Source organism: Euwallacea fornicatus, chromosome 23 (assembly GCF_040115645.1).
Source record: "Euwallacea fornicatus isolate EFF26 chromosome 23, ASM4011564v1, whole genome shotgun sequence".
Taxonomy (NCBI): Eukaryota; Metazoa; Arthropoda; class Insecta; order Coleoptera; family Curculionidae; genus Euwallacea; species Euwallacea fornicatus.
Genome location: NC_089563.1, coordinates 2915663 through 2942227, shown reverse-complemented (window position 1 = coordinate 2942227; position 26565 = coordinate 2915663). Strand labels below are relative to the sequence as shown.

Sequence of the window (26565 nt, the reverse complement as noted above, 5' to 3'; positions counted from 1 at the left end):
CTCGACGGTAAAGTCCAAAAATCTGCAACTTTTGTTGAGCCCCAAACACAGCCATTTCCAAGTTCTCGATAATTTCCTGATAACAATAACCGATATGGTATATAGGTCTTTTCTGGTAAGGCTGCAACCGTGTTCTGGTCGAAACGGAGGACGATCTGAGAATTGATTGTGAACAGCTCACTGCATGAAAACAAAATTATTTCCCGTACTTTTAATAGTGATCGTCACCAGACGGCATAACATTTGCTCATGGTAACGTGACCAATGCGATTTTTGAAACATTTCGAAGCGAAAAAGGGGCATTTATGAAGAATTTAAAAACGGTCGTGTTTAATGATAGGGTAATGTTAAGAAAAGTTGTAGATTTTTAGATTTTGAATACGATGCCGTCAAGAAAACTGGGGAATTCCATTTGAAAAGGGTATTATTGGGGTTTCAAGTCATGCAATTTCAGAGACCTATTTTGGGAGTTACGGAAATGGTTTTTTTTTTTATTATTAAAACACGTCGAAACATATCTTATTAAGCTCTTGTGAAGCCCCATAAGACCAACTGCGACATTCGCAGGAGTCGGGGTACAGAACCGATTTCCGTAAGAGCTTGCTGCTATTGAGATTTTCGTATTTTTCCGAATAACCCGACAACGGTAAATTTTTGACATAAGACCCTTTTCGTAAACTGAGCTGACAAAAAATCCAAAAATAGCAAAAAGTTGGAGGGTTCCACTTAAAACAAAAACATATCTCGGTGCTACCACACTTTTATGACGGACCCTGTACACGGTTGCCTATCATGTCGAAATCTCCCATTACAAAAGCCGCTTGGAGAATTTCTACAGACCTAATAATGTCATTAAATTTTATGAACTTTAAACGAACGTGGTGCCTAACTATCCTAAACTAATAACCTGTTTTTTCTTGTTTGAAGTAAGACCTCATTTGCATCGATCGTGCCACACGCCTCTCGTAGATCATGTGCAACAAGTCAATTTCAGCATTGTTTCCGACGGTGAATTGATCGTTTTGCGATACGATACATTATTGTTGATTGACATAATGTAAAAACCGTTATTGGGCTATTTTTAATCAACTGTAACCTGTTACGCAACGATTCCACCCTTTTAATTTATAAAGACTCGGTTACGGCGATATACATTACCACACACAATGCAAGGGCATATGTGAAAGTGATTCTAAGATCTGAAATCGCCGTTTTAATATTTCAGATCGAGACTTTTTTTTTGGACGAAATGCCATCAGTTGCCAATCCCTGTTCCGTAGTAACGTAACCTAAAGTAATGGTTAAAGATGCAAATGTACAGACGGCAGTGCTCGTTATTGGTTCTTCTACAGAGTTTCCCATACTAGGCTGTGCGCTTTGAAAGTCAAATGAAAACTGTTTAATCAAAGTAAAAAAAAAAAGCTTTTGTTGGACTAACACGTAGCTAATTCTATGGGATTTGTTATTAATTTAGATAACTATTCAATTTTGGATTTTGAGTTCAAAATCGCCATCTATTCTTGCAATTCAATTTCGAATCCACCTTTTAGCTATAGAATTGTTGCTACACCACACCCAACAACAACTTTTGCACTGCGGAATTTTTCGTAAACAGTTCGCGGGAGTTTCCACGACAACGACGAAAAAGCCGGAATAAATATTTAAAAAAAAATTGTTGCAAAACTACACATTTTGAAGATCAATTTGAGTCTTAACGGAATTTTCCTTTCATGGATCGCGTTTGAGGTGGCGATTTGCTGCGCTGAATGATGCAAAATTTTGATCATTCAAAGTTGCATTGAAGCTGACGAAGGGCGTTTCGAAGACGTAATTTTGAAAAATTGAATTAGGTATATAAATTAATAGTAAATCCCACGAAATTACTCGTCTATGAGTCTAGTAAATGTGATTTTACTTTGATTTGAAATTTCTTATTTGCATTTTAAAGTGCATAATTTGATATGGGAAAATCTGCATCAGCTAAATGTGTCTCAATTGACGAAAACGTGCCGACATTTTTGCTCTTTTCCTAAAACCAGCAAACGAGGTATGCAACACATGTTTTAGAGTCCTTGGTTTTCACCGCCCAACGGCATTGAGGTTGTTTGAGGCGGAAGTAGTTTTCATACGTGTGCTGCCATAGTTCAGGTCGGGCATGTACAAGGGAGGAAATTTTGGAAACAAAAATGAGAGAAAACGACATTTTTGTGTAACCACTTAGGCGCTGAAAACTCTGCAATTTTCTAGACTTGCGCTTTTAAGTATTTTACTCTGTTTTGTTTTTTTCCCGTTGTCGTGTTTTTTATATGAACTGGTGCTTTATGGTGTTCCGTGTCAGTAGTTAGCTTAGACTAGTGGGTCGTAGAAACATTTCTCGTACCCGTTGATCACCAAATTTCAATCACGTCCATCAAATTCAGTCCTTTTCGAGGCGCCGGAAGACCCTTGAAGGTGTCCCGCAAATGCGCCAGTGGTATTTGTTTTTGTCTGTTCGTGAGAGTGTGTGTGACAAATTTGGACAAGATATTGGTTCGGGTGAGGTTAGTAAAAAAACAATTTCCAGATGGGGAAATTTCATATTTTTTCTCGTTTTCACGTTCTTCAAGGAAAAAGGTTTATCTCCCTGGTAAGAATGTTTTCGTGGTTAATAACCGTTAGGCCCTTACTAAAGCAGCATATCCTACATCCAGACGCTTCCTCGACAACATACACCCGGCAAAGATTAACAGACGGTCAATAAAAGGCGTAGAAAGGAGCGCGAATTGAATGAGGAAGAACCGGTTTTACGGTGATTCGATTAATTTTTCTTACATTAAACGATGATCTCGACTGTGCGAAATTTTTTCTACATCATTACTTGAATTCTTGCACACCGATTACGACACGAGAGTAAACGATATGACGAGATCCGGTCGTCGAATGTTTATTATGCAAATTTTACTACATGCTTTCAGTTTTAGTCCAGTTATGCATACCTAAAGCGACGATAACACTCCTTTATTTTTGTTGGGGGATAAATAAAATTCAATAGTAAGTAAGCGTTACGCTATTGCTGTTTCGCGAATGTGCGTGCGCTTCTCGGTCTTAGATAGACTTAGCGCATTAGAAAAATTATCGTTTCAAATTCCGAATCGGTTCTCATGAGTTTCCGCCATAAATTACGTAACTTCTTGTAAATAGTTTGAAGATTTTATAAGTCATTAGGTGGTTACATGCAGCCAAATGTGCTGCGGTTAATTTTCATCGAAAGTCGAACGCGATATAATATCCCTCGTAAATACTTCCGAATTGGCAGTTGAAGGGGGGGGAGGGGGGTCATTTTTATTAAATATTTATAATAAATTTGTCTCAATGCTCGGCAAATTGAATTAGTGGACGCTTTTAAAAAGTTTCGATACATGACGTCTTCCATGACACAACAAATATCCATTTGAAATGTTTAAAACGTTAAAATAAATTCGCGTAACTCCCTTAACGTTCCCGCACCTTTCTATAGGATGTTCGAAAGAGGGGTCTGATAGAGGGAACATACCGTGAACTGCTGTCGTGTTGCTACTATAAAATTTTTAGTCGCATTAGGATTATGTTAGCCTGGCGAGAAACTCGCTAAAAGACTCACCCTTTTCGCAAGAACTGTGGGTTTATACAGGGTGTCTTACGAAAATTCGGGCATCATACTGAAGCGGAGGTAATCTATTGATTGAAGCTGTTTTCACGAAAATACCATTTCCGGTTACACCGGAAATGAATATCGACTTACTTGTTTGAAACGAAACGCCCCATATTATGTCAAATTTCGATTCTGCAGAACATTTTTAACGTTTTTGGTGAATATTGTCCTATACCTAAATTTTATGGTTTTCGAGATATTTAGAATTTTCCAAAAAAATTATTAGTGTAGCCATTAATGTATTTTCTAATAAGCCGCAAATGGCCAAGAATTTTGCAAGAAAATTTCGCGCTGCTGTACAAAATGCATTACAGTCCTTAGGTCTGTGAGTTAAACCATGAGTTTTTGTGCAGGATGCGCACAAAGATGGCCCGATATTGTTATTAAAAAGTTGCAAAAGAAACTCATTTTTTAAATTGAAACTCCCCATTTTATCAACAAATACATATTTACCATAAAAAAAATAAGTCTTACTTTCAATTTAGTAGTCTTTACGTAATGAACATGACAAAGTATTAGCCAGAAAATGTTGTACATTATTCGATGTCCGGAAGAAATGGAGCCGTCGCGAAAAATCCTCAAACGCATAATAGATCATGAAAAAAAGGCGGATCTGTCAAACCACTTTACAGAACACACAAGCCTGTTATTGATGACGTAATAATAGAAACTGCCATTTGCAAATTATTACAAAATGCGTTAATGATTGCAATCGTAATTATTTTTTGGAAAATTTCAAACATTTTCAAAACCGCAAAATTTAAGCACTGAGCAACGCACACAAAAAATGTTCATAACGTTGCGCAGAATCGAAATTTTATATAGTATACAGGATGTTCCAAAATATTTTTAATCGGTAGATCACCTCCAGTTTAGTACGATAGCTAAATTAGAACGTTCCTTTGGTCACAGTTTTCAAGATACGGATAGAGATCCACATTCCACGCAACTCTCACAAGCTGCCAAAAATGAAAAAAGGAAACGAAACAGGAAAACCTTTGTTAGGACTCCAATAAAGAATCCATTTGTCTAGTTCGTTCCAGAGACCGACCTCGTACAGGAATTACAACGAGAGGGATTGGTGGCGGGGATAAAGACTATCAGGCGAATGTAATCTATTAATAAAAATAAAAAGTTACAGAATTAGCTGGAGACTGCAGTATGTAAGTCTAAAAGCGCCATCAAGCACTGTGTAGGTCAAATCTTTTGACGGTTTAAAATTTCCATGGGAGAATTGGTCTGTACTCGTGAGAATGCATTACTCAAGTTCAGTGTTGATTTACATTCCGTTCAATAAATGGTTTGGACTTCGAACTACTCATTCTTGGACACGTTACCCTTAAAAGCGTCAACATTTCAGGTAAAGTCATTAATATTCCCATGAAAACGGTTTCACTTTAGATATGTACACACTACATGCATTGGCAACGATTCAGAAATGCCTGATGGCCGGATGGCGCGATACGGCATGCTGCTGCGCATTTTTTCCTTTTTGCATACCTGCGCGTCGCAATGCACATCTAATTGAGAGAGGTAATGAGCTTCGATGTTGCGTCGCTTTGCCAAAAACCAAAAACCAAAAACAAAAAAACGAATAAGACGCACGTCAACTGCGCGCCTGTTTGTTTTGGCCAGAGCACCGACAATGTTTGATGTGAAACTGGTGCCGGAACTGAGAACGGGCGACTTCATTAACCGCCTGCTTATTTTTGACCAAAAGACACACCTCGAACAATGTAATGTGTAATTTACCACTGGGAATCGCCCTAGAGTGACCCGAGGTCAGGCAGCTTTGTGGTGTCCCAGTGACCTAATGAACGGTGAAGCGACAAATTGGGTCTAGGCGGATCGTACATCCTTAATGAAATATCGACCTTCTGTGTCAGGTCGATCGAAGAATGACGTAATAGTGGTCATTAATATGGAGCTATTTGAAGTAGGTAAACATTTTTAGTGACTTAAAATTTTTTCGTCTGCAATGGGAATGAGAATCGAATGACTTGATGTATGTCCGAACTGGTCACGTACTGGTTTTCACTTAAATACATCTCAAGTGACGAACATTTTCCTCGCGGCCAATTGCCTATCCATTTCCCTTTCTAGAGATTTCTTTGTTATGACTATAATGAAGAAGTGGTACCCGAGGTACTTCTGGAGTGCTTCAGTATACCGAGGTACTCCAAATGCACACAGGTCATTTCGAGATTTAAGACATATTTGCGCAAGGGTATAGGCGTTTAATTAGTAATTCTAATAACCCGCTGTGGAGAGACTGTACCTCGCTATAGTACCGTCGAGTCGGTCCTCATCTTGTCCGTTAACGATTTTCTCACACGAGGTTGTTGGCGCCTGGCATGACCGCGGGATCTTAGATCCGGTCACGATTCACTGCGTCACGGGTCATGGTTATTTTTTCTTATTGTATGTGGACGGTTTCGTTTTATGACCCCAGGTCATACCAATCTATGGTATAGTGGTAAAGGCCTACTTAAAAACTTGCAGGGAAGTCTAAATTGAAACGAATGGAATTTTCCCGTCTTTGGCCGAACAGTTTTTATTTCGGATCAAGATACTTAATGGAAACGGGGTCTTCCATTTCGAATCTCACTCAGTTAATAAATAAAAACGGCAACAATAATAATTGCTGTGGTGCAGGGCTCAGTTTGAAGAAGTTGAAATTTCTGCCTCATGTATTAAGCCTATTTGGAAGGGTATGTGTTGTCACGCATATCACATTGCGAGACGTGTTTTCGGCCGTCTCACAGAATGGCACTCGTTATATAAAACTATGGATTTCCTAACTGACGATGAACCGTCGAGATCGGTTATTTAACGGAACCCCTTTCCAATAGTTGTGAAATGAAAAGAGGTACCTTAATTTCGTCATAAATGGCACCAATAACAATAATGGTTCATGTAAACCTTGAAAATGCCAAGAGAGATGGTCTTTTTTCTTGCGACTTCTTAGAACTCACGTACGAAACTAATTAGGAGATGCCATGTTGTGTAACTCCTGATAAATCTCATTCGCTACATCAAACAATGCCTCTCCTATTTCTTAACTGGAGCTGGTTACATGCGCTGAACGACTAAATTATGGAATAACTTTGATATAAAATCAGGTAATAAGCTTTAAGATAATCGTTCGAATGCGTCAACTTTTAAACGAATTGTGCACTTTAGGACACGAAACAGAGTAAGAAAAAACACTGAATCGATAATTAAAATGAATTATTGAACAAAATTATAAACATTTCAACGTTACGCGTCAATAAGAGTTCGCTGGTACTGTTCGGACGCCGGTGTCTGCATTAAACAGAGAGTTAATTACAGTACTACCACCGAAATATGAAAATTCTGTATAACATTTCTGCGAGTACTTTCGCACCGGTCTTTCCCCGAAAAACTATTGGTACATAACGTCTTGACCACAGACTTTTTTTGTTTGTTTTTTTTTTTTTATCTTGCTTTAATCTAATTTATAATCAGAGCATATTTTGTGCATATTTTTGAGTCTGCTCAACCAGGCTCTTCCTAAGTGCATTCCACACCATTTTAGACTTTCAAATGAGCTTGCATTCATTGGCTTTATAAATAGACGTCCGTTGCAGGAAACCAGTGGCGGTGCTACTTCGTTGCCGTCTCGGTGCATAATCGTCTCTAGACGACCTTATTAACCCGCCACTGGCGTTGAAAGGAAATTTATAATGCCTTACGGCTTTCCGCTCGTATACCCACGAACCGTAAGCAAATACGCGGAATAAGTCAAAAATCTTTCCGCAAAAGCGGGAATGTGGTTCCTGATTGGTCTGCGGCGATATGTTTCAGCTCCCGTTCGCTGAGATTAATTAAAGCAAGCATATCTTCGATCTGAATTTGATGTACGAACTGCCCCACAACAAGTGAAAACCCTTAACAAAATGTGCAGCGTTAAGGTCTCGAGGGTGAAGAGTTACGTAAGCTTCGGGCGGTCGCCTTCACTTTCTGGAACTGGTCATTTTTAATGCGGCTCACTAACGTTAAGTAAGTTATTGAAACAGAACGCTATGTAAGCAGAAAAATCACGTTCGTGAACGGGTAAGATTACCGGAAACAGCTAAACATTTTTCATAAGGGTGCTCGGAGAATTTGGACGGTATGAGATCAGAATCATGGCTCTGATGAGCACGGTCGATCGTCATAGCGATATAACTCTGAAGCAAATTCATATAAATTTCCATTTTCTTGTAGCTACACAGCCGAAGACTAATTCCGTTAATTCTTGTGCACGCATTCCACGATGCCATGACGGGGAACGACGTCGTCGACCGCTAAGCCCTGTGCTTTTGAAAGAACCTGTAAGACTGAACATTCTTTGTTTCCTATCCTGTATAAACCTTCTGGAAATCTAATTTAGTTGTTTTGCGACAGTTTCGTCTAACACAGGCACCTCCATACTCCTCCCTCCTTCTCCATCTGCCGCAGGATTGTCTTCAACGCGACCCCTTACGAAATTAGGTAAACGGAAATAGTTGTTGAAAACAAATATTAACACACATGTTAGAAAAAACAAATTGACGACCGGACCCAATTTAATGAACTATTCTGGTTAAGGTAATTGTTCATGATGTTAGTCTATAATTATTTCATTACATTAGTCGCCAATTAGACAACTTACCAGTAGCTTAGCTACGTACTACGTATCTACGAAATAGCGAAAAGTTAACAATTTCGATACCACCAGTCAATGAAATATCACTAAATGTCAAAATCATCGTGTAGCCAGCCGGTAGGAAACTTGTGCAGATCTGCATTGAGGAAGTTGAAGCAGCGTGGAATTTCCATTGCGTTGACCCAGGTCCACATCCCGGCCGGGTATTCGCTAAACACGGGGTATTCTTAACACAGTTTGGTGATCGAGGCTCGTGTGCAAATTTTACGTTTACGCGTTAAAAATTACTCTCCCTGATATATAAATAAATATTGTTTATAAATTGCGCGACACATGCTGTTGCACACATTACTTGCGGTGCCTTGTGAGTGATATTTCGTGTGATGTCCATTTAGATTCAACAATCGATTTGCACCAATGCCTCCAAGCGGTAGCTGTTTACCGCATATCTCACGTTGAACGTCTTACGTATCTCTGGCGTGCGACCGGGATTTTGGTCAGTCCCGAATTTATCCGATTAAATGGTGGCTCCATCCGGGTCATCGGGCCCGTCAGGTATGCCTGCAGGCACTGAATCAATGGTGTATAACAATCAACTTTCAAAAGTTGAGTATGTGTCGCGAAAGTAAAGGTGCGAGTTAAAGAAGTTCATCGATCACTTGTTCGATCGTTCCCGGTCAAACTTTCCCCTTCGATCTTCCAGCTGAACAAAATTCACATCTCTCCCGTTGAAAACGATGTACGTTATCGATGTTGGTGGTTGATGCACGCCTTCAAACGCGTCTCTTTGCTAACCAACCATCATCTATGGTTCCCTTAAAAAGACCCAGAACCGAATCAATAGTTCGATACATCGATTCCACAGGTAACAAATCAAATATTGGATGTTCCTTGACCTGATCAGGTGGCCGCAACAGGTGTTTGAACTTACCGTGTCGATTTATTAAATGTTATTAAATTGAATTAATTTAACGAGTTTACATAACGTTGCAAAACAGGCGGTGGGTTAGCAATTTGAATAACCAGATGCAATATGTTTGTCTAAATTGCACATAAGTAGCGTTTCGTCAATGTAAATTCGGTTATTAAAATGCCCACAAGGCCGTTCTGTGTTCCAAAAATGCCATCTGGTGGGTGTCAGATTTTTGGATTTTTGATAAAAGCTGTTCGTAAGTATCTAATAAAATCGCTTAGACCGGTGCGACATGTCTGAGATAATCGAAGAGGACCTGCTTTGATGGCCCAGCTAATTCTGAACAGGAGTTGAAATGTGAACTAACCTGAACAGGAGTTTGAAAAACGCAACCATTCCCGAAGAAGGGACAGTAGTGCGAATTTGCCCCCGCAATAGTCCGTCATGGGTCAACAGACGCCGAGCTACATTTCCACTCGGGAAAGTGGTACCTCATGATGTACGGTTATGGGGTATCTCCACTAACTCAACATGCAAGTGTTTTGGACTAGCCTGTTTCTAAATTGGTACCTTAAATAACCTTTTCTCGATTTTGGCCCGGCGGTCGCAACATCCAACGTTAGTTTTTGGGCAGTGTCATCAGGCATACAGGAGTGTGTAGGGCAGCTGCCCTCACATCTCCCTCAGGGTTTTCTTTGTTTTATATCGGTCGAAAGATATGCAGCGTTCGTTCTTACACTCGTGTGTTCAAATCCCCACAAATGACGATTATACCGTGTGATATTCTATTCTGGTAATCAATCAAGAGCTGTTTCGATTTGGTAAACCCACCGAAAATGTCGCAGAGCATCGCGGAGCGTTTTCGTGAATTCGGATGGAATTAGAGGAGTTTTTACGAGCGTCACTTTTACTTTGATGACCATGCGAATTCCTGGTTCGTTTTAAGCGAACATTATTAATTTTAATAACGTCCAACCTGTCCGTTATATAGGTGTACGTCGCGTCCTGAAATTTATCAAACGTTTTTGAATATATATCATCATAACGGCCTCAATTGCGCTATTTACGCATTCCGCTCGGTTTTGCAAGCGCATTTTTGAGATGACACAAAATAATGACGAAGCCGCACCGTTGCCCGTATTTCGTAATAATGCGGTTCATTTTTTATTTTTTACCCGGAGCCATTAGGTCTCTTGAACGTTTCTGCAGACGCTATCAAAGTGGTGCTCCAGTATGTTTAGCTGCATAGTAATTACCGTAGAGGCGTAAAAGGCCTCTGCTGTATTATTACCTTTAGCAAGCATGACGCCTCGATGAGACGTATTTATCGTTAGTAGTAAAAACATAAAATAACTCCATGGATCGCAACTTCCTCCATAAAATCGCTCACACTGACGCTTCTGGCCGACAGTTTATTTTCAAATTCCCGCACATTCTCGTAAATGTTTCACATATTTTACCGTACAAACGACCTTGCAATTCGAATATTTCCTCCCTAATAAAACGAACTACACGACACTACTGATGGCGTACTGTATATCTTTCAAACGATTTTATTCGAGACCATTACAGTTTTAGTGTTCCAGACGGATGAATCGAACCTTTTACTACTACTGATACATTAGGCCTCAGCACCAAATGCATACGAACGCATTCCTCGCTAACGATTTTAACGACGACACTGTTCAATCGGTACGGATCTTCAACCATTATTTGCCTTTGTGGTGCCATTTATTACGCAGAGACAGCGTCGTACCCGTTTGGTTCCCCAAAGTGGGAATTGCTGAGTTCATTGAAAACGTCGACGAAGGACGAGCAGAGAAATGCGAACAGCTCAACCAATGCGGCTATTGAAATTTCTATGAAGACGTAATTGAAACAGATTAGCTGATGTTCGTGAGGGTGAAGTCACCTGCGGTTGCGACTGGATCAACGCTTCAGCGTTGGTCATGCGGTTGATCTGTAAGGGCAAATTGTTTGTGTCCTTGGTGGCCTTTCGTTCCGCAGCAGATTGGTTGGGAGTCACTGTGGAATCGCGTTACTATACTCCGCAAAGATCGATTTCGGGTCAACTTTTAAGCCGAGCATCGGTAAATATCTCATAAACACTGCGTGTGATGTTTAAATTCATCAGAATACAGAATTACTGTCACAATGGAAATATCTGACAGTGACGGCGCGGAGGACTTAAAACCGCGTAATTCAAGTAACTTAAAATAACGTGGTATTAATGAACGTTTAATTCACGTTATCTCAAACGATTCTGAAATCATATGAATCTAAAACTTCTGTGGACATAAAGTTAATTGGCGAAATGTGGACAATTATTTATAATGACGGGATGTTCTCCTAAATACATTGAAATTACGATATTTATCATTAGCACATCCCTGCAAAGGAAAATGAAGGACGACTCTGTCGTGCGAGCGGTGTGGGTGTGCACGACCCCAAATTGTTAGGGTTCATCCCCAATTCGTATATATTTATTTGGTTGGTTCCATTCTTATTTACCAATCGTCTGCTGAGATTGCCCATTATGCAATTGAGCACATTTAGGTAGCCCCACTCGACACTTTTTTCTCTATTTTATTCTGTCCAAGAATAATGTTCATAGGTTTCGTTTATGCAGAATTCTAAAAATACTTGCTTCTTACATGTGATTCATGAAGAAATTTACTGACACGACACTGGTAAGAATACCGGAAGTTGATTCGTCAACATGGGCAAAATTAGATTGTTAAAATCATCATTAACCACATTTTTGGGCGACCTGTTTATTTTTAAGTGTTTACGGCATTTGTTTAGAAGACAGAAACGTGTATTTTCCTTCTGCTAAGCATAACAGAGTTTACTCGCTATTCTAATTCTGCCCCTATCCTTGCCCTACTACCTATACAAATGTTAAAATTACGTGGCTACGACCGTATAATAGTCTATTATACACCAAAGTTGTGAAGTAGATTATTATGACTTGAACGTCAACTTATCTAAATTAAGCGTAAATGAAATCCGAAACACAAGAAGACAATACGTCGTGAATCATGTTCGTCAATCAATGAGGATTCATTTAACACGCGTTTCCATGACAACCATAAATAACGCAACAATAAGAATGATGACGATTTTGTAGCCTATTAACTCGGTAAATAAATAATGGCCCATATACACGTCAATATTAACCCGTGTGTGAGGAAACGTACTTGAGGATCGTTCCACACACCGAATGGTGGTGTCTTTAAAAACTGGTAGTAGATTTTCGGTCGCGTGACATACAGGGTGGCCGCAACCTTAACTGAGATAAATTCAATAAAATCCATATGACACATCATTTTAAAGATCTTTTCAACCCAACTTCATCCGACATATTAGTCGTCATCACGGAGCAAAATAATACTAAAACTGAGCAAAATTTTAAACGATCAAATTGTCATTTCCTTCAACTTAGCAACTGTCGGAAACAGTCACCGTCGACTTCTTGGCGCAGTCGTAAACGGTGATGAAACTCATCTCTCACATTATTTAAAGTATTTGAAGTGATTCGCCTAATTTGTTGTCTTACTCGTTTTTTAAGTTGGTCGATATCATGTGGTTCCATATTGTGAACCTTCGACTTCGGGCGTTCCCATAAAAATAATTCGAAACGAGCCAGATCGGGAGATCTCGGTGGCCATTCTACTGAGCTTTTTCTTCCTATCCGTCGACTTTAAAAAGTTTCATCTAGGCGTAAACGAACGTTCCGAGCAAAACGTGGTGGTGCTCCCTCTTCTTGTAACCAAATCCGTCCGTCCGACATGACTGGATATACTTCACTAGAAAACAAATTAGACGATGTAGGAACTAGTTCGTCTTCAAAATTATCTAAATATCGACGGCCGTTTAAATTTTCCTAGAAAAATATTGGCCCTAATATTCGGTCGTCCATGATACCCGTCCAAAGATTTATTTTTGCAGAGAACTGCGTGTGGTCTTCTCCCATCTAATGAGGATGCACTGCATACCAATATTGACAATTTGACATGTCGATTTAATGTAAAAGTTGCCTGACCAATAAACAAAATCCACTCTGTAGATATTTTATTTTAATTGCAGATTAATTGCAGGACAGCATAATCCTTTCGCAAAATTCAATTCGTCGATTTCAATCATCCTCAAGCAATTCTTGGTGCATTCGCATTTGATGAAACATTTTTCGATATTTTAAAAACGGAAGTATTGCTGAAGAAAAATTTCATGAGCCATCTGCCGGGCTGGTATAATCGGACTTTCTTCTAATGCCAAAAGAGCGTTAATTTTTGTATCATCATCAATTTTTTACGATCTCCGCCTTTGGGGTATTTCTCATATGACCATGATCTCCTAATTTTTTTCTATTGTACTAATGGTCCCTTGATTAATGGGTGACAAATCAGAGGGTATTTCTGTCGAAACAATGGAACAACCTCATTTTGTATTCAGACTCAGTCGCCGTGTCCAATCATTATTAAAATTCAGTTAAGTAAGGCTTTATTCGAAATTTTATAACTTACGTAAAGTACTTCTCTGCATTATAAACGAAATGAACCAAATTTTCTATTGAAATAGAACTCAATCACATGAACTCCTTTTCCATTTAAACTTTTAAGGGTAACTGTTGCCCTAGCTGAGGGGTTGACATTCGTGACAACAAAATATTACCACAAAGTGCATCGAGTAAAATAAAAATTGACGTTTTTAAGTAATTTTGCTAAAAATCAAATGCCACGCAGATACCGAATTTATTCCAGTTAAGTTTAGTAGTATTATTAACGTGAGCGTTTGGTGATATCATCGTTCTCGCCAGTAGATCCAGTACCTACTTTAACACATTCATTACAATGTGATAACGTATGAAAATAGGTACTTGCTTATGTCGTCATCAACGGTCAAATGTGATGGAAGGTTTCCCTACGTCGTTGATACCAATGACTTTTCCTTTTAGGAATAATTTCAATCGTTGAACACTATCCATCTTTAAGAAAATTATGTCTTTTTCATCCTACTTGTGCTGGGTTCTCCGCAAGCTTATCGCTCTAGGTGCTTAACCCCGGAAGCGTGCAGAAGACACAAGAGCAATGAAGATGGTACGTTAAAGCGCACGTTTCTTAAGTGATTTGTCCTCGGGGTCGACTCCGTGGTGGCTTATCTTCGGCCTTCTCGCAAATTGTGACGTGTCAATGAGGGCCTTCGTGGACGCTGGCTCGTTATTAACTATGATTTTTTTGATTTTATAATGGTAGAGCTCAAATATGAGGGAAATGCCTTTTGAGCATAAGATACCATTAGAGTTAGATTCGATTTTATGGTTTTGCGTTAGTAGCATTAGACTCGATTAGAGGAACGGCCTCATCACTTCGAAGAAATTTATAGGTAAGAATATCTCAGGCATCGGCCCTTAACGAAAAAATGTGTTTAATTATGTAAATTTTCAAAGTGGTAAGTACTTTGCCGTAGAGTCGTTTTGAACCCGGACTTACTTTGAAGAATATCTTCTCATCGAAAATTTAAAAAAATGTTACTACCACCTCGTTTTTGCTACGTGTACGGTGCATTCAAAAGATGTATTGTGTTTAACCGAAATCAATGATCGAATTTGATCATATTTAAATTTAAAGTTTTACGATGACAGCAGGCACCGATTTTTAAAAGATTTTTCCAAAATTTTATATATTTCAATATTTTACTATTTGAGTCTGTCGAGGTTTGAATTACTCGCAGGCCGATGCAAAATACATTGAGGAATTGTTTATTGTACCTGGTAAGAATGTTCATAATATTAAATAATGCAGATGCAAAAAATATTTGAGTTTCCGAGACCAAAAAGAACCGATAAACGGGTAAAAACTCTCTTTAGCGTGCTCTTTTGATTATATGTATATTACTCAAAAGCTATGAGAAAAAAGCACGGGAATTTTTATAACTAAACTAACCTCAATAACTGGGAGATTTAGAATACAGGGGCTTCTAAGTGGAAATGTTTAGTTTTAGCGCCTTAAAATTACAATTTTTCCCAAATTTTCAAGTAACGACATGAAGACTCAAAATACTCGAAAAAACACCAGACCTGACGCCGCGGCAGCCAGGCAGTGTGGGATTCGCTGAACGAATACCCACCAAAAACTTCGGGATCAAAAACCCTCTTCAACTCCGAAACTGTCCCTAAGGGATATATCGTAAAAGCCAGGAAGACCTGCGAGTAGCTATTCTCCACTACGCTAGTCTTCTGCGCTAGTCGATTCCGCTCCCTCCTCGTAAATTGTGCTTTTAGAACATCTATTGTCTCTTTGGGTCATTTCGGCCCGGTTACACTTTTTGTCGCCCTTTGTGCAATCGAAAGGGCCTTCGTGATGGCTTCGCGCCCCCCGTGCTCGATTTGTGTCCTTTCAAGATGCGATTCTGTGCTCCGAAATTGGCTGCCCAGGCAGAAGGGAGCAGACATCCAGGAGTCGCCGCGTGGAGGTGCGAGTAGGTCTTTAACCTCCCAAAGGAAAGTAAATTTAACGATGTGCATTAAGAAATTTTTCCCTGCAACTTATTGTAACATATTGCATCCCAGAAAGTGCACAATTTTACCACGTTCTCTTTAAGACGGTTAATCTATCAATTTTCCTTGTACGTATCTCAGATAGAGCAGCTGATTCGAGATCGCCGCCGATGAAATCAGCATCGTCCTCTCGGGTTTTTCTGTTTTAAACTGCCCGACAGAGTTGAAAAATTATAGAAACTTAATTTTCACTTTATTGTGGTCGAAGTAATTTCAATCTTGTGCGTACATAAGCATCAGTAATTTAATTTCGCCAACCGCAAAACTGAATTTGTCCAATTAACTTGGCACAGTTAGGTGAAAGCCTCCGAATTGGATTGACTAAAGCGGCTCACTTCGAATTAATCACGCGCAGGCATTGACCGAACAGGACCTCCTACGAACATAACTTACTGCCTTACGGGCGAATTTTTCGGTCATATTTTACAGTAGATCTTTTTTTTTTGTTTTTTCAGAGGAAAATACGCAACAGTTTGCCGAGCGGTTCACAAGAAGACTGGCACACATTATGCAGCAAAATTTGTGAAGAAACGACGCAGAAATCAAGATCAGATGAAGGAAATTATTCACGAAATAGCCGTCCTGATACAGTGCTCGTCTTCGAGCAGGGTCATACGTCTACATGAGGTCTATGAGTCCATCACTGAAATGGTAAGCGGTCTGCTTCGTTTTATGCTCTGCGAGCGTTTCGCTCTCGGCATGCTTTTCCCATTCTATGTTTTCAATCATTTCCATTTAAACTAGCAACACGTGTTCCTTCTAGGTATTAGTGTTGGAATTAGCCGCTGGCGGCGAACTCCAGCATATCCTGGACGGTGGTCAGTGTCTCAGCGAACCGGAAGCCCGGAAAGCGATGAAACAAATCCTAGAGGGATTGTCGTACTTACATGACCGAAACATAGCTCACCTAGACCTGAAACCGCAAAATTTGTTATTGTCAATAGAAGACAGTTGCGACGACATCAAGCTCTGCGACTTCGGTATTTCCAAAATCTTACAGCCCGGTGTTACAGTACGAGAAATATTAGGTATGGCCTTGTTACGAAGACGCTTGGACGTTAAAGTGTCCGAACTGTTCATTGTCAGCGAAAATTCAGAATCAACCACTAAACGTTCACGAAGAGCAGTTGTTGCCTACCGCTATCTTAGAACCTAATGTTGATGCAAGATCAGTTAAATAAGGAAAAGTTGACAGTTTGTCTCTTTTTTCCACACGCGTCTTTGCTTCACTCCTCGTTTCGCAAACTTGGACATGCGCGACAACAAATCTTACGAAACTTGTATCCCAATATGTACCTTTTCGAAGTGGAATTGGTACGCGATTCCAGTTTCTCAATTGCAATTTGAGACATATTGTGGAGTAAAACTTTAAATATCTTTTTAGGATCGTTTTCTGGAATGCGTTACATTGATCGGACGTGTATGATTTATTTGCAGGTACAGTAGATTATGTCGCGCCCGAAGTGCTAAGTTACGAACCAATTTGCCTGTCGACGGATATTTGGTCGGTGGGAGTGTTGGCGTACGTTCTGTTGTCTGGCTTCAGTCCCTTCGGGGCTGACGACAAGCAACAAACCTTCCTGAACATATCCAAATGTGCCCTCAGCTTCGAGCCGGAGCACTTCGACGACGTATCGAGTGCGGCCATAGATTTTATTAAAAGTGCACTTATAGTAGATCCTAGGTAAGTCACACAGTCAAAAACTATAGATTTGTTTTTATTGTTGCTGTATTTCGTCAATCGTTAGACGACCCTTCTTTGCGTAACGTGCAAAACACGCGAAGAAGGATCAGTGCGACGGAAGTAATTTTTCTTCTTTTTTTTTCCCTTAGAAAAAGACCCACAGTTCATGAACTGCTAGACCATCCCTGGATCTCATTGAAATCCAATCTGGTCACCTCGCCGACAACGAAATCCTGCGAATCGATCGACATCACGACTCTCAGCGATCGACGTCGATCCACATCGACGCCGATCTCGCAGCGAAAGAGTTTCACCTGCATAACGACGGTCGACAGTCCGCCACCCAAATCCAAAGACTTTTCTTCGGCGCGCATGCGCAACAATATGAACAGTGATTCGTCGGCCGTGCGTACGTACTCAACGACAGTCAATTGTCTGTGTCCGCAGTGTGGGACGGCGTGCAGGCATTTGTCGCCTGCGCAGGTCGCCAAGCCGACAATCACCATCGACCGCGGCATTTTGTGTTAGGGGCGAATGTTGGTTCCGCCGACTGAAAGACAAAAACAGGACAGTCTGTTTTTGTTTTTGTCCCGAGTTCCATGTCCGGTTGTTGGGGGCGACTATTTGGAGGCGTTTTTGTTATACTCAGTAGTCTACGGGGAGTAGAAATATGTTGAGAAAAAAGCTATCTTCCAAAAAAATATTAATATTTTTTAATATTTATTAACAAATTATTATCTTGCCAAGATACCCACTTTATTAAGAAGTTTGGGAAATTGGCTAAATATTCCTAAACGTGCATGATCTTTATCTGCTCTCAAATATGCCAATAATCCCGTTTTAGTAACCGATAAAGCAACTCACTCGACATTCTCTCTCATTTTCGGCATAAACACGTATTTAGTCATGATTGATATTAATCATGCAACTACAATACTATTCTTCCGGACGAGCAAAACATTTCTTTGGTCTGTCCACAATTTGACCTCAAAAATATGTTTCTCCAGTTCAAATAATTGTTGAATTCGGAACGATAACCTCTGAAGAAAAAGTATTTATTTATACATAACTGCTAAAATGTCATCTATGGGCACATGGGTCTCAATTTATCCGCAAGTTGTGTTGCTAAAAGTTTGATACTCGGATTGTAAAGATCTTGAAATGCGATAATTATTCAAAAACCGTATTAATTTGAGTGACTGGTACAGAATTTCATGACACGGAAATATTCACCAAAAGGTGACCGTTAAGTGACGCTTGAGGTGTTTTACTCAACCGGGGACATCTATCTCCGTACATACCAGATGACTCAATCAAATTGAATGTATGTGTACAGAAGCCAGAAATTTGTATCTATGAGATCTTAAGAACGGTAAGAGAAACGAATTCGGTGATATTGGGGTAACTATGTGTGTTCTAACTGTTGGGTTGAACATGTTTCTGAATTGAAAAAACTTCGAATATATCCGGAAAAGTCCAATTCCCACTTTGTTCCTACTACTACTATTTTTACATCTGGTGAAAGTCATGATGTATAAATCCAACATCTGGGAAAAAAGCATTTCAGAGTTATACTAGTCTGTGAACTGAGCGAGATGACAACGCTGCAAATGGGATTTTCAAACACGTCATGTCGGCATAAAAATGCCGATATCATTTCATGAAAAATAAAACTCGCATATGTACTGAAAAATCCGTAGATCTAACAACATTGTAAATTTGATTTTTAAGTAGCTCCCGTCAAGAAACCTTCAGATAAAAAGTGTCTTTTTTTAGTTAACTGGTGTAGCCATTTGAATTGATATTTGACCCTTCCAGTTCGTTTGACGAACTCTGTATAACGGTCTAGATCATGCGTTTCGCCTGCCACAACTCTTTGCAGTCGGCTCGCAGGTAAACGCAATTTAGTAGACCTAATACATCTGGTTTTTCCACCGGATAATTAATTAATCAGTTTTGATCCCTTTTTATGGAAATCTATTAATAATTCTTGTAACTTTAGAATAAAACGTTTGCTAATGCAAATAGAAACCATGAAACTAAGTATCATTTTGAAATTTACCAGAACATGAGGTCCCCTGAATCTTGTTCGCTATTGTTCCCGTATTCTTTGAAGGCAATTCCCCTCCCCCCTCACATTTAAATATTAAAAGAGACCTGCCCTGGGCAGGCTTCTACAAGTTGGTATCCTCCCGTCTGCCGTAGATTCAGGTTCAACGTCTTCAGGTCAGTACCGCACATTTTCTGGGTCTAGAGACTCAACGTTTATTAGCAGAACATTATACAATCAATGAACGTCCGAACAGGTCTTTCAATGCGTTAACCACGTTGTTTTCACCTTGTCTATCTATTGAAATCTATGATTTCCAAGTTACTCCTTTTTCATCTTATGAAATATCTGTACATTCTCAGCTTACATTTTAAATTCTCAGTTAATCTAAAAAAATTCACTTTCGATGTCATACCAGAGGTTACATAATACAAAGCTACTCGGCTGCTTCTCATAGTTTGCAATTAAATGTGACCCTAGAAAGAATTTAAACCCTAAAATACGAGGTTTCCACTTTTTTCTTCCAAATGTACATGATCTGTATTGAACATTGTGATGATGAAAATCATCAAACCTGCGGGAAAACTCCTATTATTGTATTCAAACCGTAAGTGTCCCCACGGTTTTGTTTTTTTTTTTTTACAAAAATGCATGCTGTGATTTAAGTACGAACAATGTGGATTGTAAAATATACACTTGAAGCTCTTCGAGGTAAGCTCGCTCAAGTCTCTGATACTCCTCATTCAACCATATTGCTGCCGTCAAGTTTCTAAAGACGAGAACATGCTAAGCAAAATTTATTAACAACAGTTGGTCAATGTCCACATCACCGTGTAATTAAATAGGTGCGTTGCAGACATCAAACGTTGCTATTGACTATTGTCAGACTCAAATTATGCCATCTCATTTTATGATACGAAGAAAACTTCTCTTTTTTCTACAGCTGTCATGGGAAATAGCACTTTCCTCCCTCCTTTGTAGAAACAACACGGCACTTTTGCTCCCGATGAAGGAAAACTTCTTACTTTGTCATTTAAATAACTATTTCTTTGAGCCTCCTTCGTCGCATCATTGTGAGCATCTTTTCAATTACGATTATTGACTTTTTTCATTTGGTTCCTATGCGAACACCAAAAGAACACGTGGCGGAGGAGAGAATATGTCGTTGGTTTTAATTTCAGTATGAACAGGAGCATATGCGTGTTAAAGAAACTTTGAATAAAAACCGAGTTAAATTGAAAATTTCCATTTGCCAAATAAAATTACCGCTCTGGCGGCCTTCGAAGCTCTCCCTAAAACTATTTTTACGGTGCATGAGCCTAAAATTAATCAAAACCTTGAAGGTCTCTACAGTTTTTACCACAAGTCGAAATATCTGAAATTCTCACATAGTAATAAAAAATATTCCTGAATGCATCTAAAGGTTGTCAGGTTTTGGTCCTTCCATTAGATAGGAATAAAAAGAAATAACGTTAATGGAAGAAGAGAAAGGAAGGTAGTAAGACAGACAAGAACTGAGTTCATGTAAGATCCGAAATACGTAAACCAACTGCCGAAATGTGAGAGAGATAGAGAAGTTGCCTTTTCTTGGAATGTAGGTTGAAGAAATTCACGAAAATAAAGGAAATACCTTTATGACTTTAGACTACTCGTAGGCCATATTTCATGAGCATGAAGACGGTCCCGATCAAAAACGCGCCCAAAAATCGCATCAATTAGTTAATGTTTCATTCGCTGTATGTACGCACCCCCTTTTTTGTTTCGTTAAACCCTCAAAAGCACAAAACATTCATGTGTGAGTCAACTGCCATAAATTAGTAGGAGGTACTGCCGTGTGTGATGATCATCAAATTCACGATTAGTTTTCTTAAATTAAGCTCGCTATGTGGTTCTACAATGTGCCTTCGTCTTCAATTTAGTTAGGGGCAAGCCATAAGTTTCCTATAAGATGGCCATGGTCGATTGTGGCTTGCGGCAAAAAATAGCCTTCGGGGGATAATATTTTCGGTAGTTGACCGATTGCACAACTGTCGAATGCTGTCAAATGTCTATTTAAAGGCATTGGAACAACTTAGTTAAAACGTCACATGGTAGTATCTCACAAGGCCAAATTACTTACGTATCGAGGACTGTATTTTGATACGAAGAAACAAATATTAAGGCCATTTTTATTGGATAATTATTACGATAGTTACGCGTAACGTAAGCAGTTCAGTTGTGCTGCGAGGACCGTGTACAGATCTAGTTTTTATTTAAGCGGTAATTTATGTTTCTGTTGCTTTTTACTCTTGATTGGTATACTTCTAAATAAAGGTTGATTTTTTTTGTCATGATGTCTTGTTTATTTTCGTGCTTTTGTCCGCGTGGTGAACGTTTTGTGACATCAGAATTCGCTCAATCAGAAAACTAGACGAAAAGAAGTGGAACTGTGAAATCACCTGCTTGGCTGCATACACTGGGATGAGATGTATTATGGTTAGTTTTCATGACCGTAAAAATTACAACATAACTTCACATTCCCTAACGTTCGCCACTTTATTTATTCCTAAATCTTAAAACTATGAAGTTTTCACAACACAGCCCTCTTTTCCCCCGTCTTTTTCCCAGGACCCCCCACCCCCTCCCCCTCCTGCCTGTGCGTATATCTTCGAACATGCGAAATGTAACGTACCAGTATGTGCTCTAAATAGAGTTACGCACTTCACATCGTTCCAAGTCAAAAGAACTACAAAAATGACAGAAAACTTATCGTACAACCCTTTTCACCCTAAGTGGCACTTTTTTATATGGAGTACGAAATCAAATGGGTTTTATAAAAGGAGAGAACTATCGAAAGATTAACACGAAGTAGGACCTACACTAAAAATCTACTACTGAAACTTTGATTACCTGTGGTTGAACTTCCGTACAAACGTTGAAATAGAGCCTGGCTATTGATCGGGTTATTGGTTCCCGCGAAAACTAACGTAAAGCTAAACTTAACAGCATACTAACAGTTTCACCTTACTTTGTTGCAGTCAGCTTGGTGCTTTTGTTGTTTTTCTAATTAAAGATAATAAAAATCACATGATCAAAACCAGTTCATTCTCAACATTATTCAATTTCAGTGATTGCAGGGCAGCTTCAGAAAGCATGGAGTTATCCTATGATGATGAATTTCTTAGATGAATTGCGGCCGGGATATTAATTCTTCCTGTCCATTAGTACTTTTCTATTATTGTATATTATAAAATATGAAATGACGCGTGTACAGAGTGCCCTGGGAAAGAAGGCCAATGCGCCAAACACCAATCTAACGGTGGCAAATTGAAATTCTATTCCTTAAAACGTCAAGGGATACAGGGAGTTACTGAAAATTACTTAAAAGTTGCTGTAGTGAACAAGAGGTCCAAATATTAACAAATAAATGACCATTGAATAGGAATAGAAAAGTTACTGTCTCCTGATTTCTTTATGCTCGTTTTTGAAGAATTTGTCATTAGCGAATTGGCCTAATTTTTTGGGATGCCCCGTATAATGCTATAACTATGTAAATATTTGCTTGATCTCCGATGTGTTGAGTATTTATGTGTACTATTATAATAAAAGGATGATATAGGACAGATAGTAATTGACTGTAGACGGACAAAGATGAATTTCTACAGTCTGGACGGGATCCAAGATGAGAGCAGGAAGGGTGGTTTCATGGGCAAACTAGAAGCTGAGAATCCTACACTCGAAAGCCGATTAACATCGTACCATCAATGGTCTTCGAAAGTACAGTATAATGTATTTTACCAACCCTCTATATACGAAAGGGAAGCTGTTTTTTACATGTGTCAAGCGTTAAAAATTGAATTGCATCAATATAATTCTTATTATATTCCATCAATATAGTTGTTATAAGATTGTGTAATAGGAAAATAAACCAACAATAATTTAATAGCTACTACAATGCGATATAAAAATTCGGTGTGTTTATATATGAGATATTCCAAACATTTTTATGTTCTAAAAGCGCACAAAAAAATACCAATCTAAGTGAATACCATAACTTGAAGATTGTGCTTAATAACTAACGAAAGTAACGTTAAGCCCCAACGATAATGATTATGATATTTCGTCACGTCGTAATTTACACATATGTAAATTAGTTGAACAATTATTGCCGTTGAATTTTGGAGGATTCAGCCTCACCTCTATCTTTGTCCCGATACATTCGCAGTTTAATTAAGAGTGGTGAAATTGCAGAAAATTAACATTTTTTTCCGACCATACGCAAACTTATTCATTTCATCGACACTGATTTGTTTGACGTAGATGGTAAGACTATGATCTATTTAAGTCTTGTGATTTATGTACGTTTATTACATAATGATCTGAAAAATGAGATCTAACAAATGAATTTATCGTTAATACGGATGAAATAATTTTAAAATAAAATAACCTCGAACATAGCTCTTCAAATGAATTAAGAGCATTGACAATAAAATAGTAAACACATGAAGACGATTTATCTTTAATTAAATTAATGATTATTTAAAGACCAGTTCAATGATTCATATTCCAGGCGTCTTAGCGCACAATGGAGGCATCAGTCCCGGGTTAAACGATACTGTGGTTAAACTTAGGCAACTGGTTAATAAAACTTGTTTTATGGCCAATAATGTGCCCCGATAATGACCACTCTGTACACTGAAAATCAGCTGTTGAAAAATTTAGAGCCATTTAGCGTAACGGAGAACGAGATTATCAACCTCGATTTATCACTGCTGAAATACTTGAAAAAAATTACTTTAGAGGCGATATTGATGCAATCGCAAGTGGCAAAAACCATCTAACACGTGTAAAAATACAAAATGATCGAATATAAAGTTCTGCCACGAATAGCAGTTTCAGAACAAATAATTGCATTTTTTATTTTTTTTTTATAATTAATTGAACAGGAACTCAAAGGCATTTTCAGAATTTATAATCATATTCATTATTGATATATAAGTATGTACACATAGATATATATAATTAAGAAAAAGCCACAATATTAACATTAACGTATCTTGGTCTGTTAATTTTATAAAACTGTAAAAACTGAAAAAATATCTTCCAAACAATTTGAGTTTCGAATGAATTGCAACTTGAAGTAGACGCATACACATAATTTTTTTTTACGTCTTCGAACACCACACAGTTTCACTTACTAATTCGTAAGGATATATTAATGTCATACGTCAAGAGCATTTAGAAAAAAAGAAAACTCTATTTTTCCGCTTATTAATTCTACGCGCATTATTAATATCTCGTTCATCGCCGCGCTATCATTCGAATGAACTGCTATTGGTATAACCTGCTTTTTGTAAAGATACAGCTGATCGGTATTAAAAGCGATACATGAGATCTTTCCAGATTTAGTAAAACAGGAGTATAGTTGAGAATTCAAGGCTGTACTTATATTAAACAAACATACTATCTGAAGGAATAAAAAAATCCATTTCCTATTGTAAAGAGAACTTGATCGAAAAAGAAGTCAAAAGTTCTTCGAGAGCAATACTAATTTAAAGTTTTATACGTTATGTTCATAATTCATATACATAGATATATAATAAAGATAAAGTTATTATCAACCTTAATATTTTGTCTAAGTTTATTAAAACTTAATAACTTGGAGAGCTGAATAATATATATTAAGGCCATAATAAATTTAATACTCTGATAAACAATAGCCCTAAATATCGTATCGTGATCTTGTAAGGACAGAGTTTTCTCCGCCAAATTGTCCAGAATCGAAATTATTATTAATAACATATTTGTAAATAACGTGCTCAACACCTGTTTTCTCCGGAAGAAACGCATTGACAAATAAATTGAACTTAAATCAGAGGCGTACACAGTTGACACTTGAAACACAAGAACATTTAATTTAATTATCTAAATTTTTGGATACCACCAAACAATTTCTGTTTCGAGCTAATTCGACAATAAATTTATTCCTTACTTTGAATATATTGTTTGTTGTGCCACCCCATGAATCATCTAATAATTGGTATCTGCACCAAAATTAACACATAAATATACGCGTCATAGGATGAATGATAACAATAATCGGAGGGTCTACCAACTTTCAAATAACTTTACACCCTTATTTGCAAACGTATGGCTCTTAAGCATGGAAACGATACGCGGAACGAAAAAAATCAACAATAAATTTATACCTGAGGAAAGGTATAAAAAAGGTGACAAAAACCACTTAGCGTGGTCGCCAACACACAGAATAAAATTAATCGAGGTTAAATTAGGTACATTTATCGCACATCGGTCACTTACCGAAAATAAACCTTCTGGAATTATGGTCCGTTTGAAATCTTGTCAGCGAAAACTGGAATTTCTCAATCATTAAGAAGAAAGATTTCAGGTACTGTATATCTTCAATATAACACGCACTGCACTGCCTTGCCCCATGTCCGCCTATGACTATTTACTTTTCCATCGCCGAAATTTTTACTTCGATTCAATTTAAATGCTCTCCATATATGCGACTCAACGATCGAGTCGCTTCGGTGCACCCGAACACAAACGACATAATTTTCCTGGAACTGGTCGATGAAATCGAATTTCAAAAGTGCATTTTTACCCATTTTCCACTGAGCAGAATCTCATACGAACCCTCGTTACGTTTCTATATAATTAACTTTCAGGTTAGCACAACTATTTCCAAACTTTTTCCACATTTGAGTGAAAATTTTATAATTTTCACGGACGACACGGAAGAAGACGCGAAGCCGCAATTAACACTGACAGCCGAAGTGTTATTCTTTTGTTTCCAAAACCTTCTTATTCCAAAGCGTCACTTCCGAGTGACGTATTAATGTAAAACAATATGTATGTCGGTTTGTGTGTACTTATTTTAATCAAATTCCGTTTTCATGCGAGCGGTTTATAAAATATTCTCGTAATTTCAAAAATCATATATTAGTGAAACATATATAGGGTGATCTCAAAATAGGAAACATACCAATTATATATACTTTATGAGACACCCCATTTAATAATAATAATAATTAT

The 26565-nt window shown here is 38.3% G+C and overlaps 1 protein-coding gene across 3 annotated transcripts in view; it reads left to right on the top strand.

Annotated features, from left to right (window-relative positions):
* LOC136346598 (death-associated protein kinase related-like) overlaps window positions 1-23371 on the top strand; it is a 118004-nt gene extending 94633 nt beyond the window's left edge. For 2 of the 3 annotated variants that reach the window (XM_066295912.1, XM_066295914.1), the window contains exons 2-5: window positions 16249-16444; window positions 16557-16821; window positions 17231-17477; window positions 17627-21857. In XM_066295912.1, the coding sequence (XP_066152009.1) occupies window positions 16249-16444; window positions 16557-16821; window positions 17231-17477; window positions 17627-18005 (1087 nt within the window). In that variant the 3' untranslated portion in view covers window positions 18006-21857. Of the gene's footprint in view, window positions 1-16248; window positions 16445-16556; window positions 16822-17230; window positions 17478-17626; window positions 21858-22634 lie in introns of those variants that run through there. The other variant, XM_066295913.1, reaches the window with a different exon arrangement.
* The last annotated feature ends 3194 nt before the right edge of the window (window positions 23372-26565 follow it).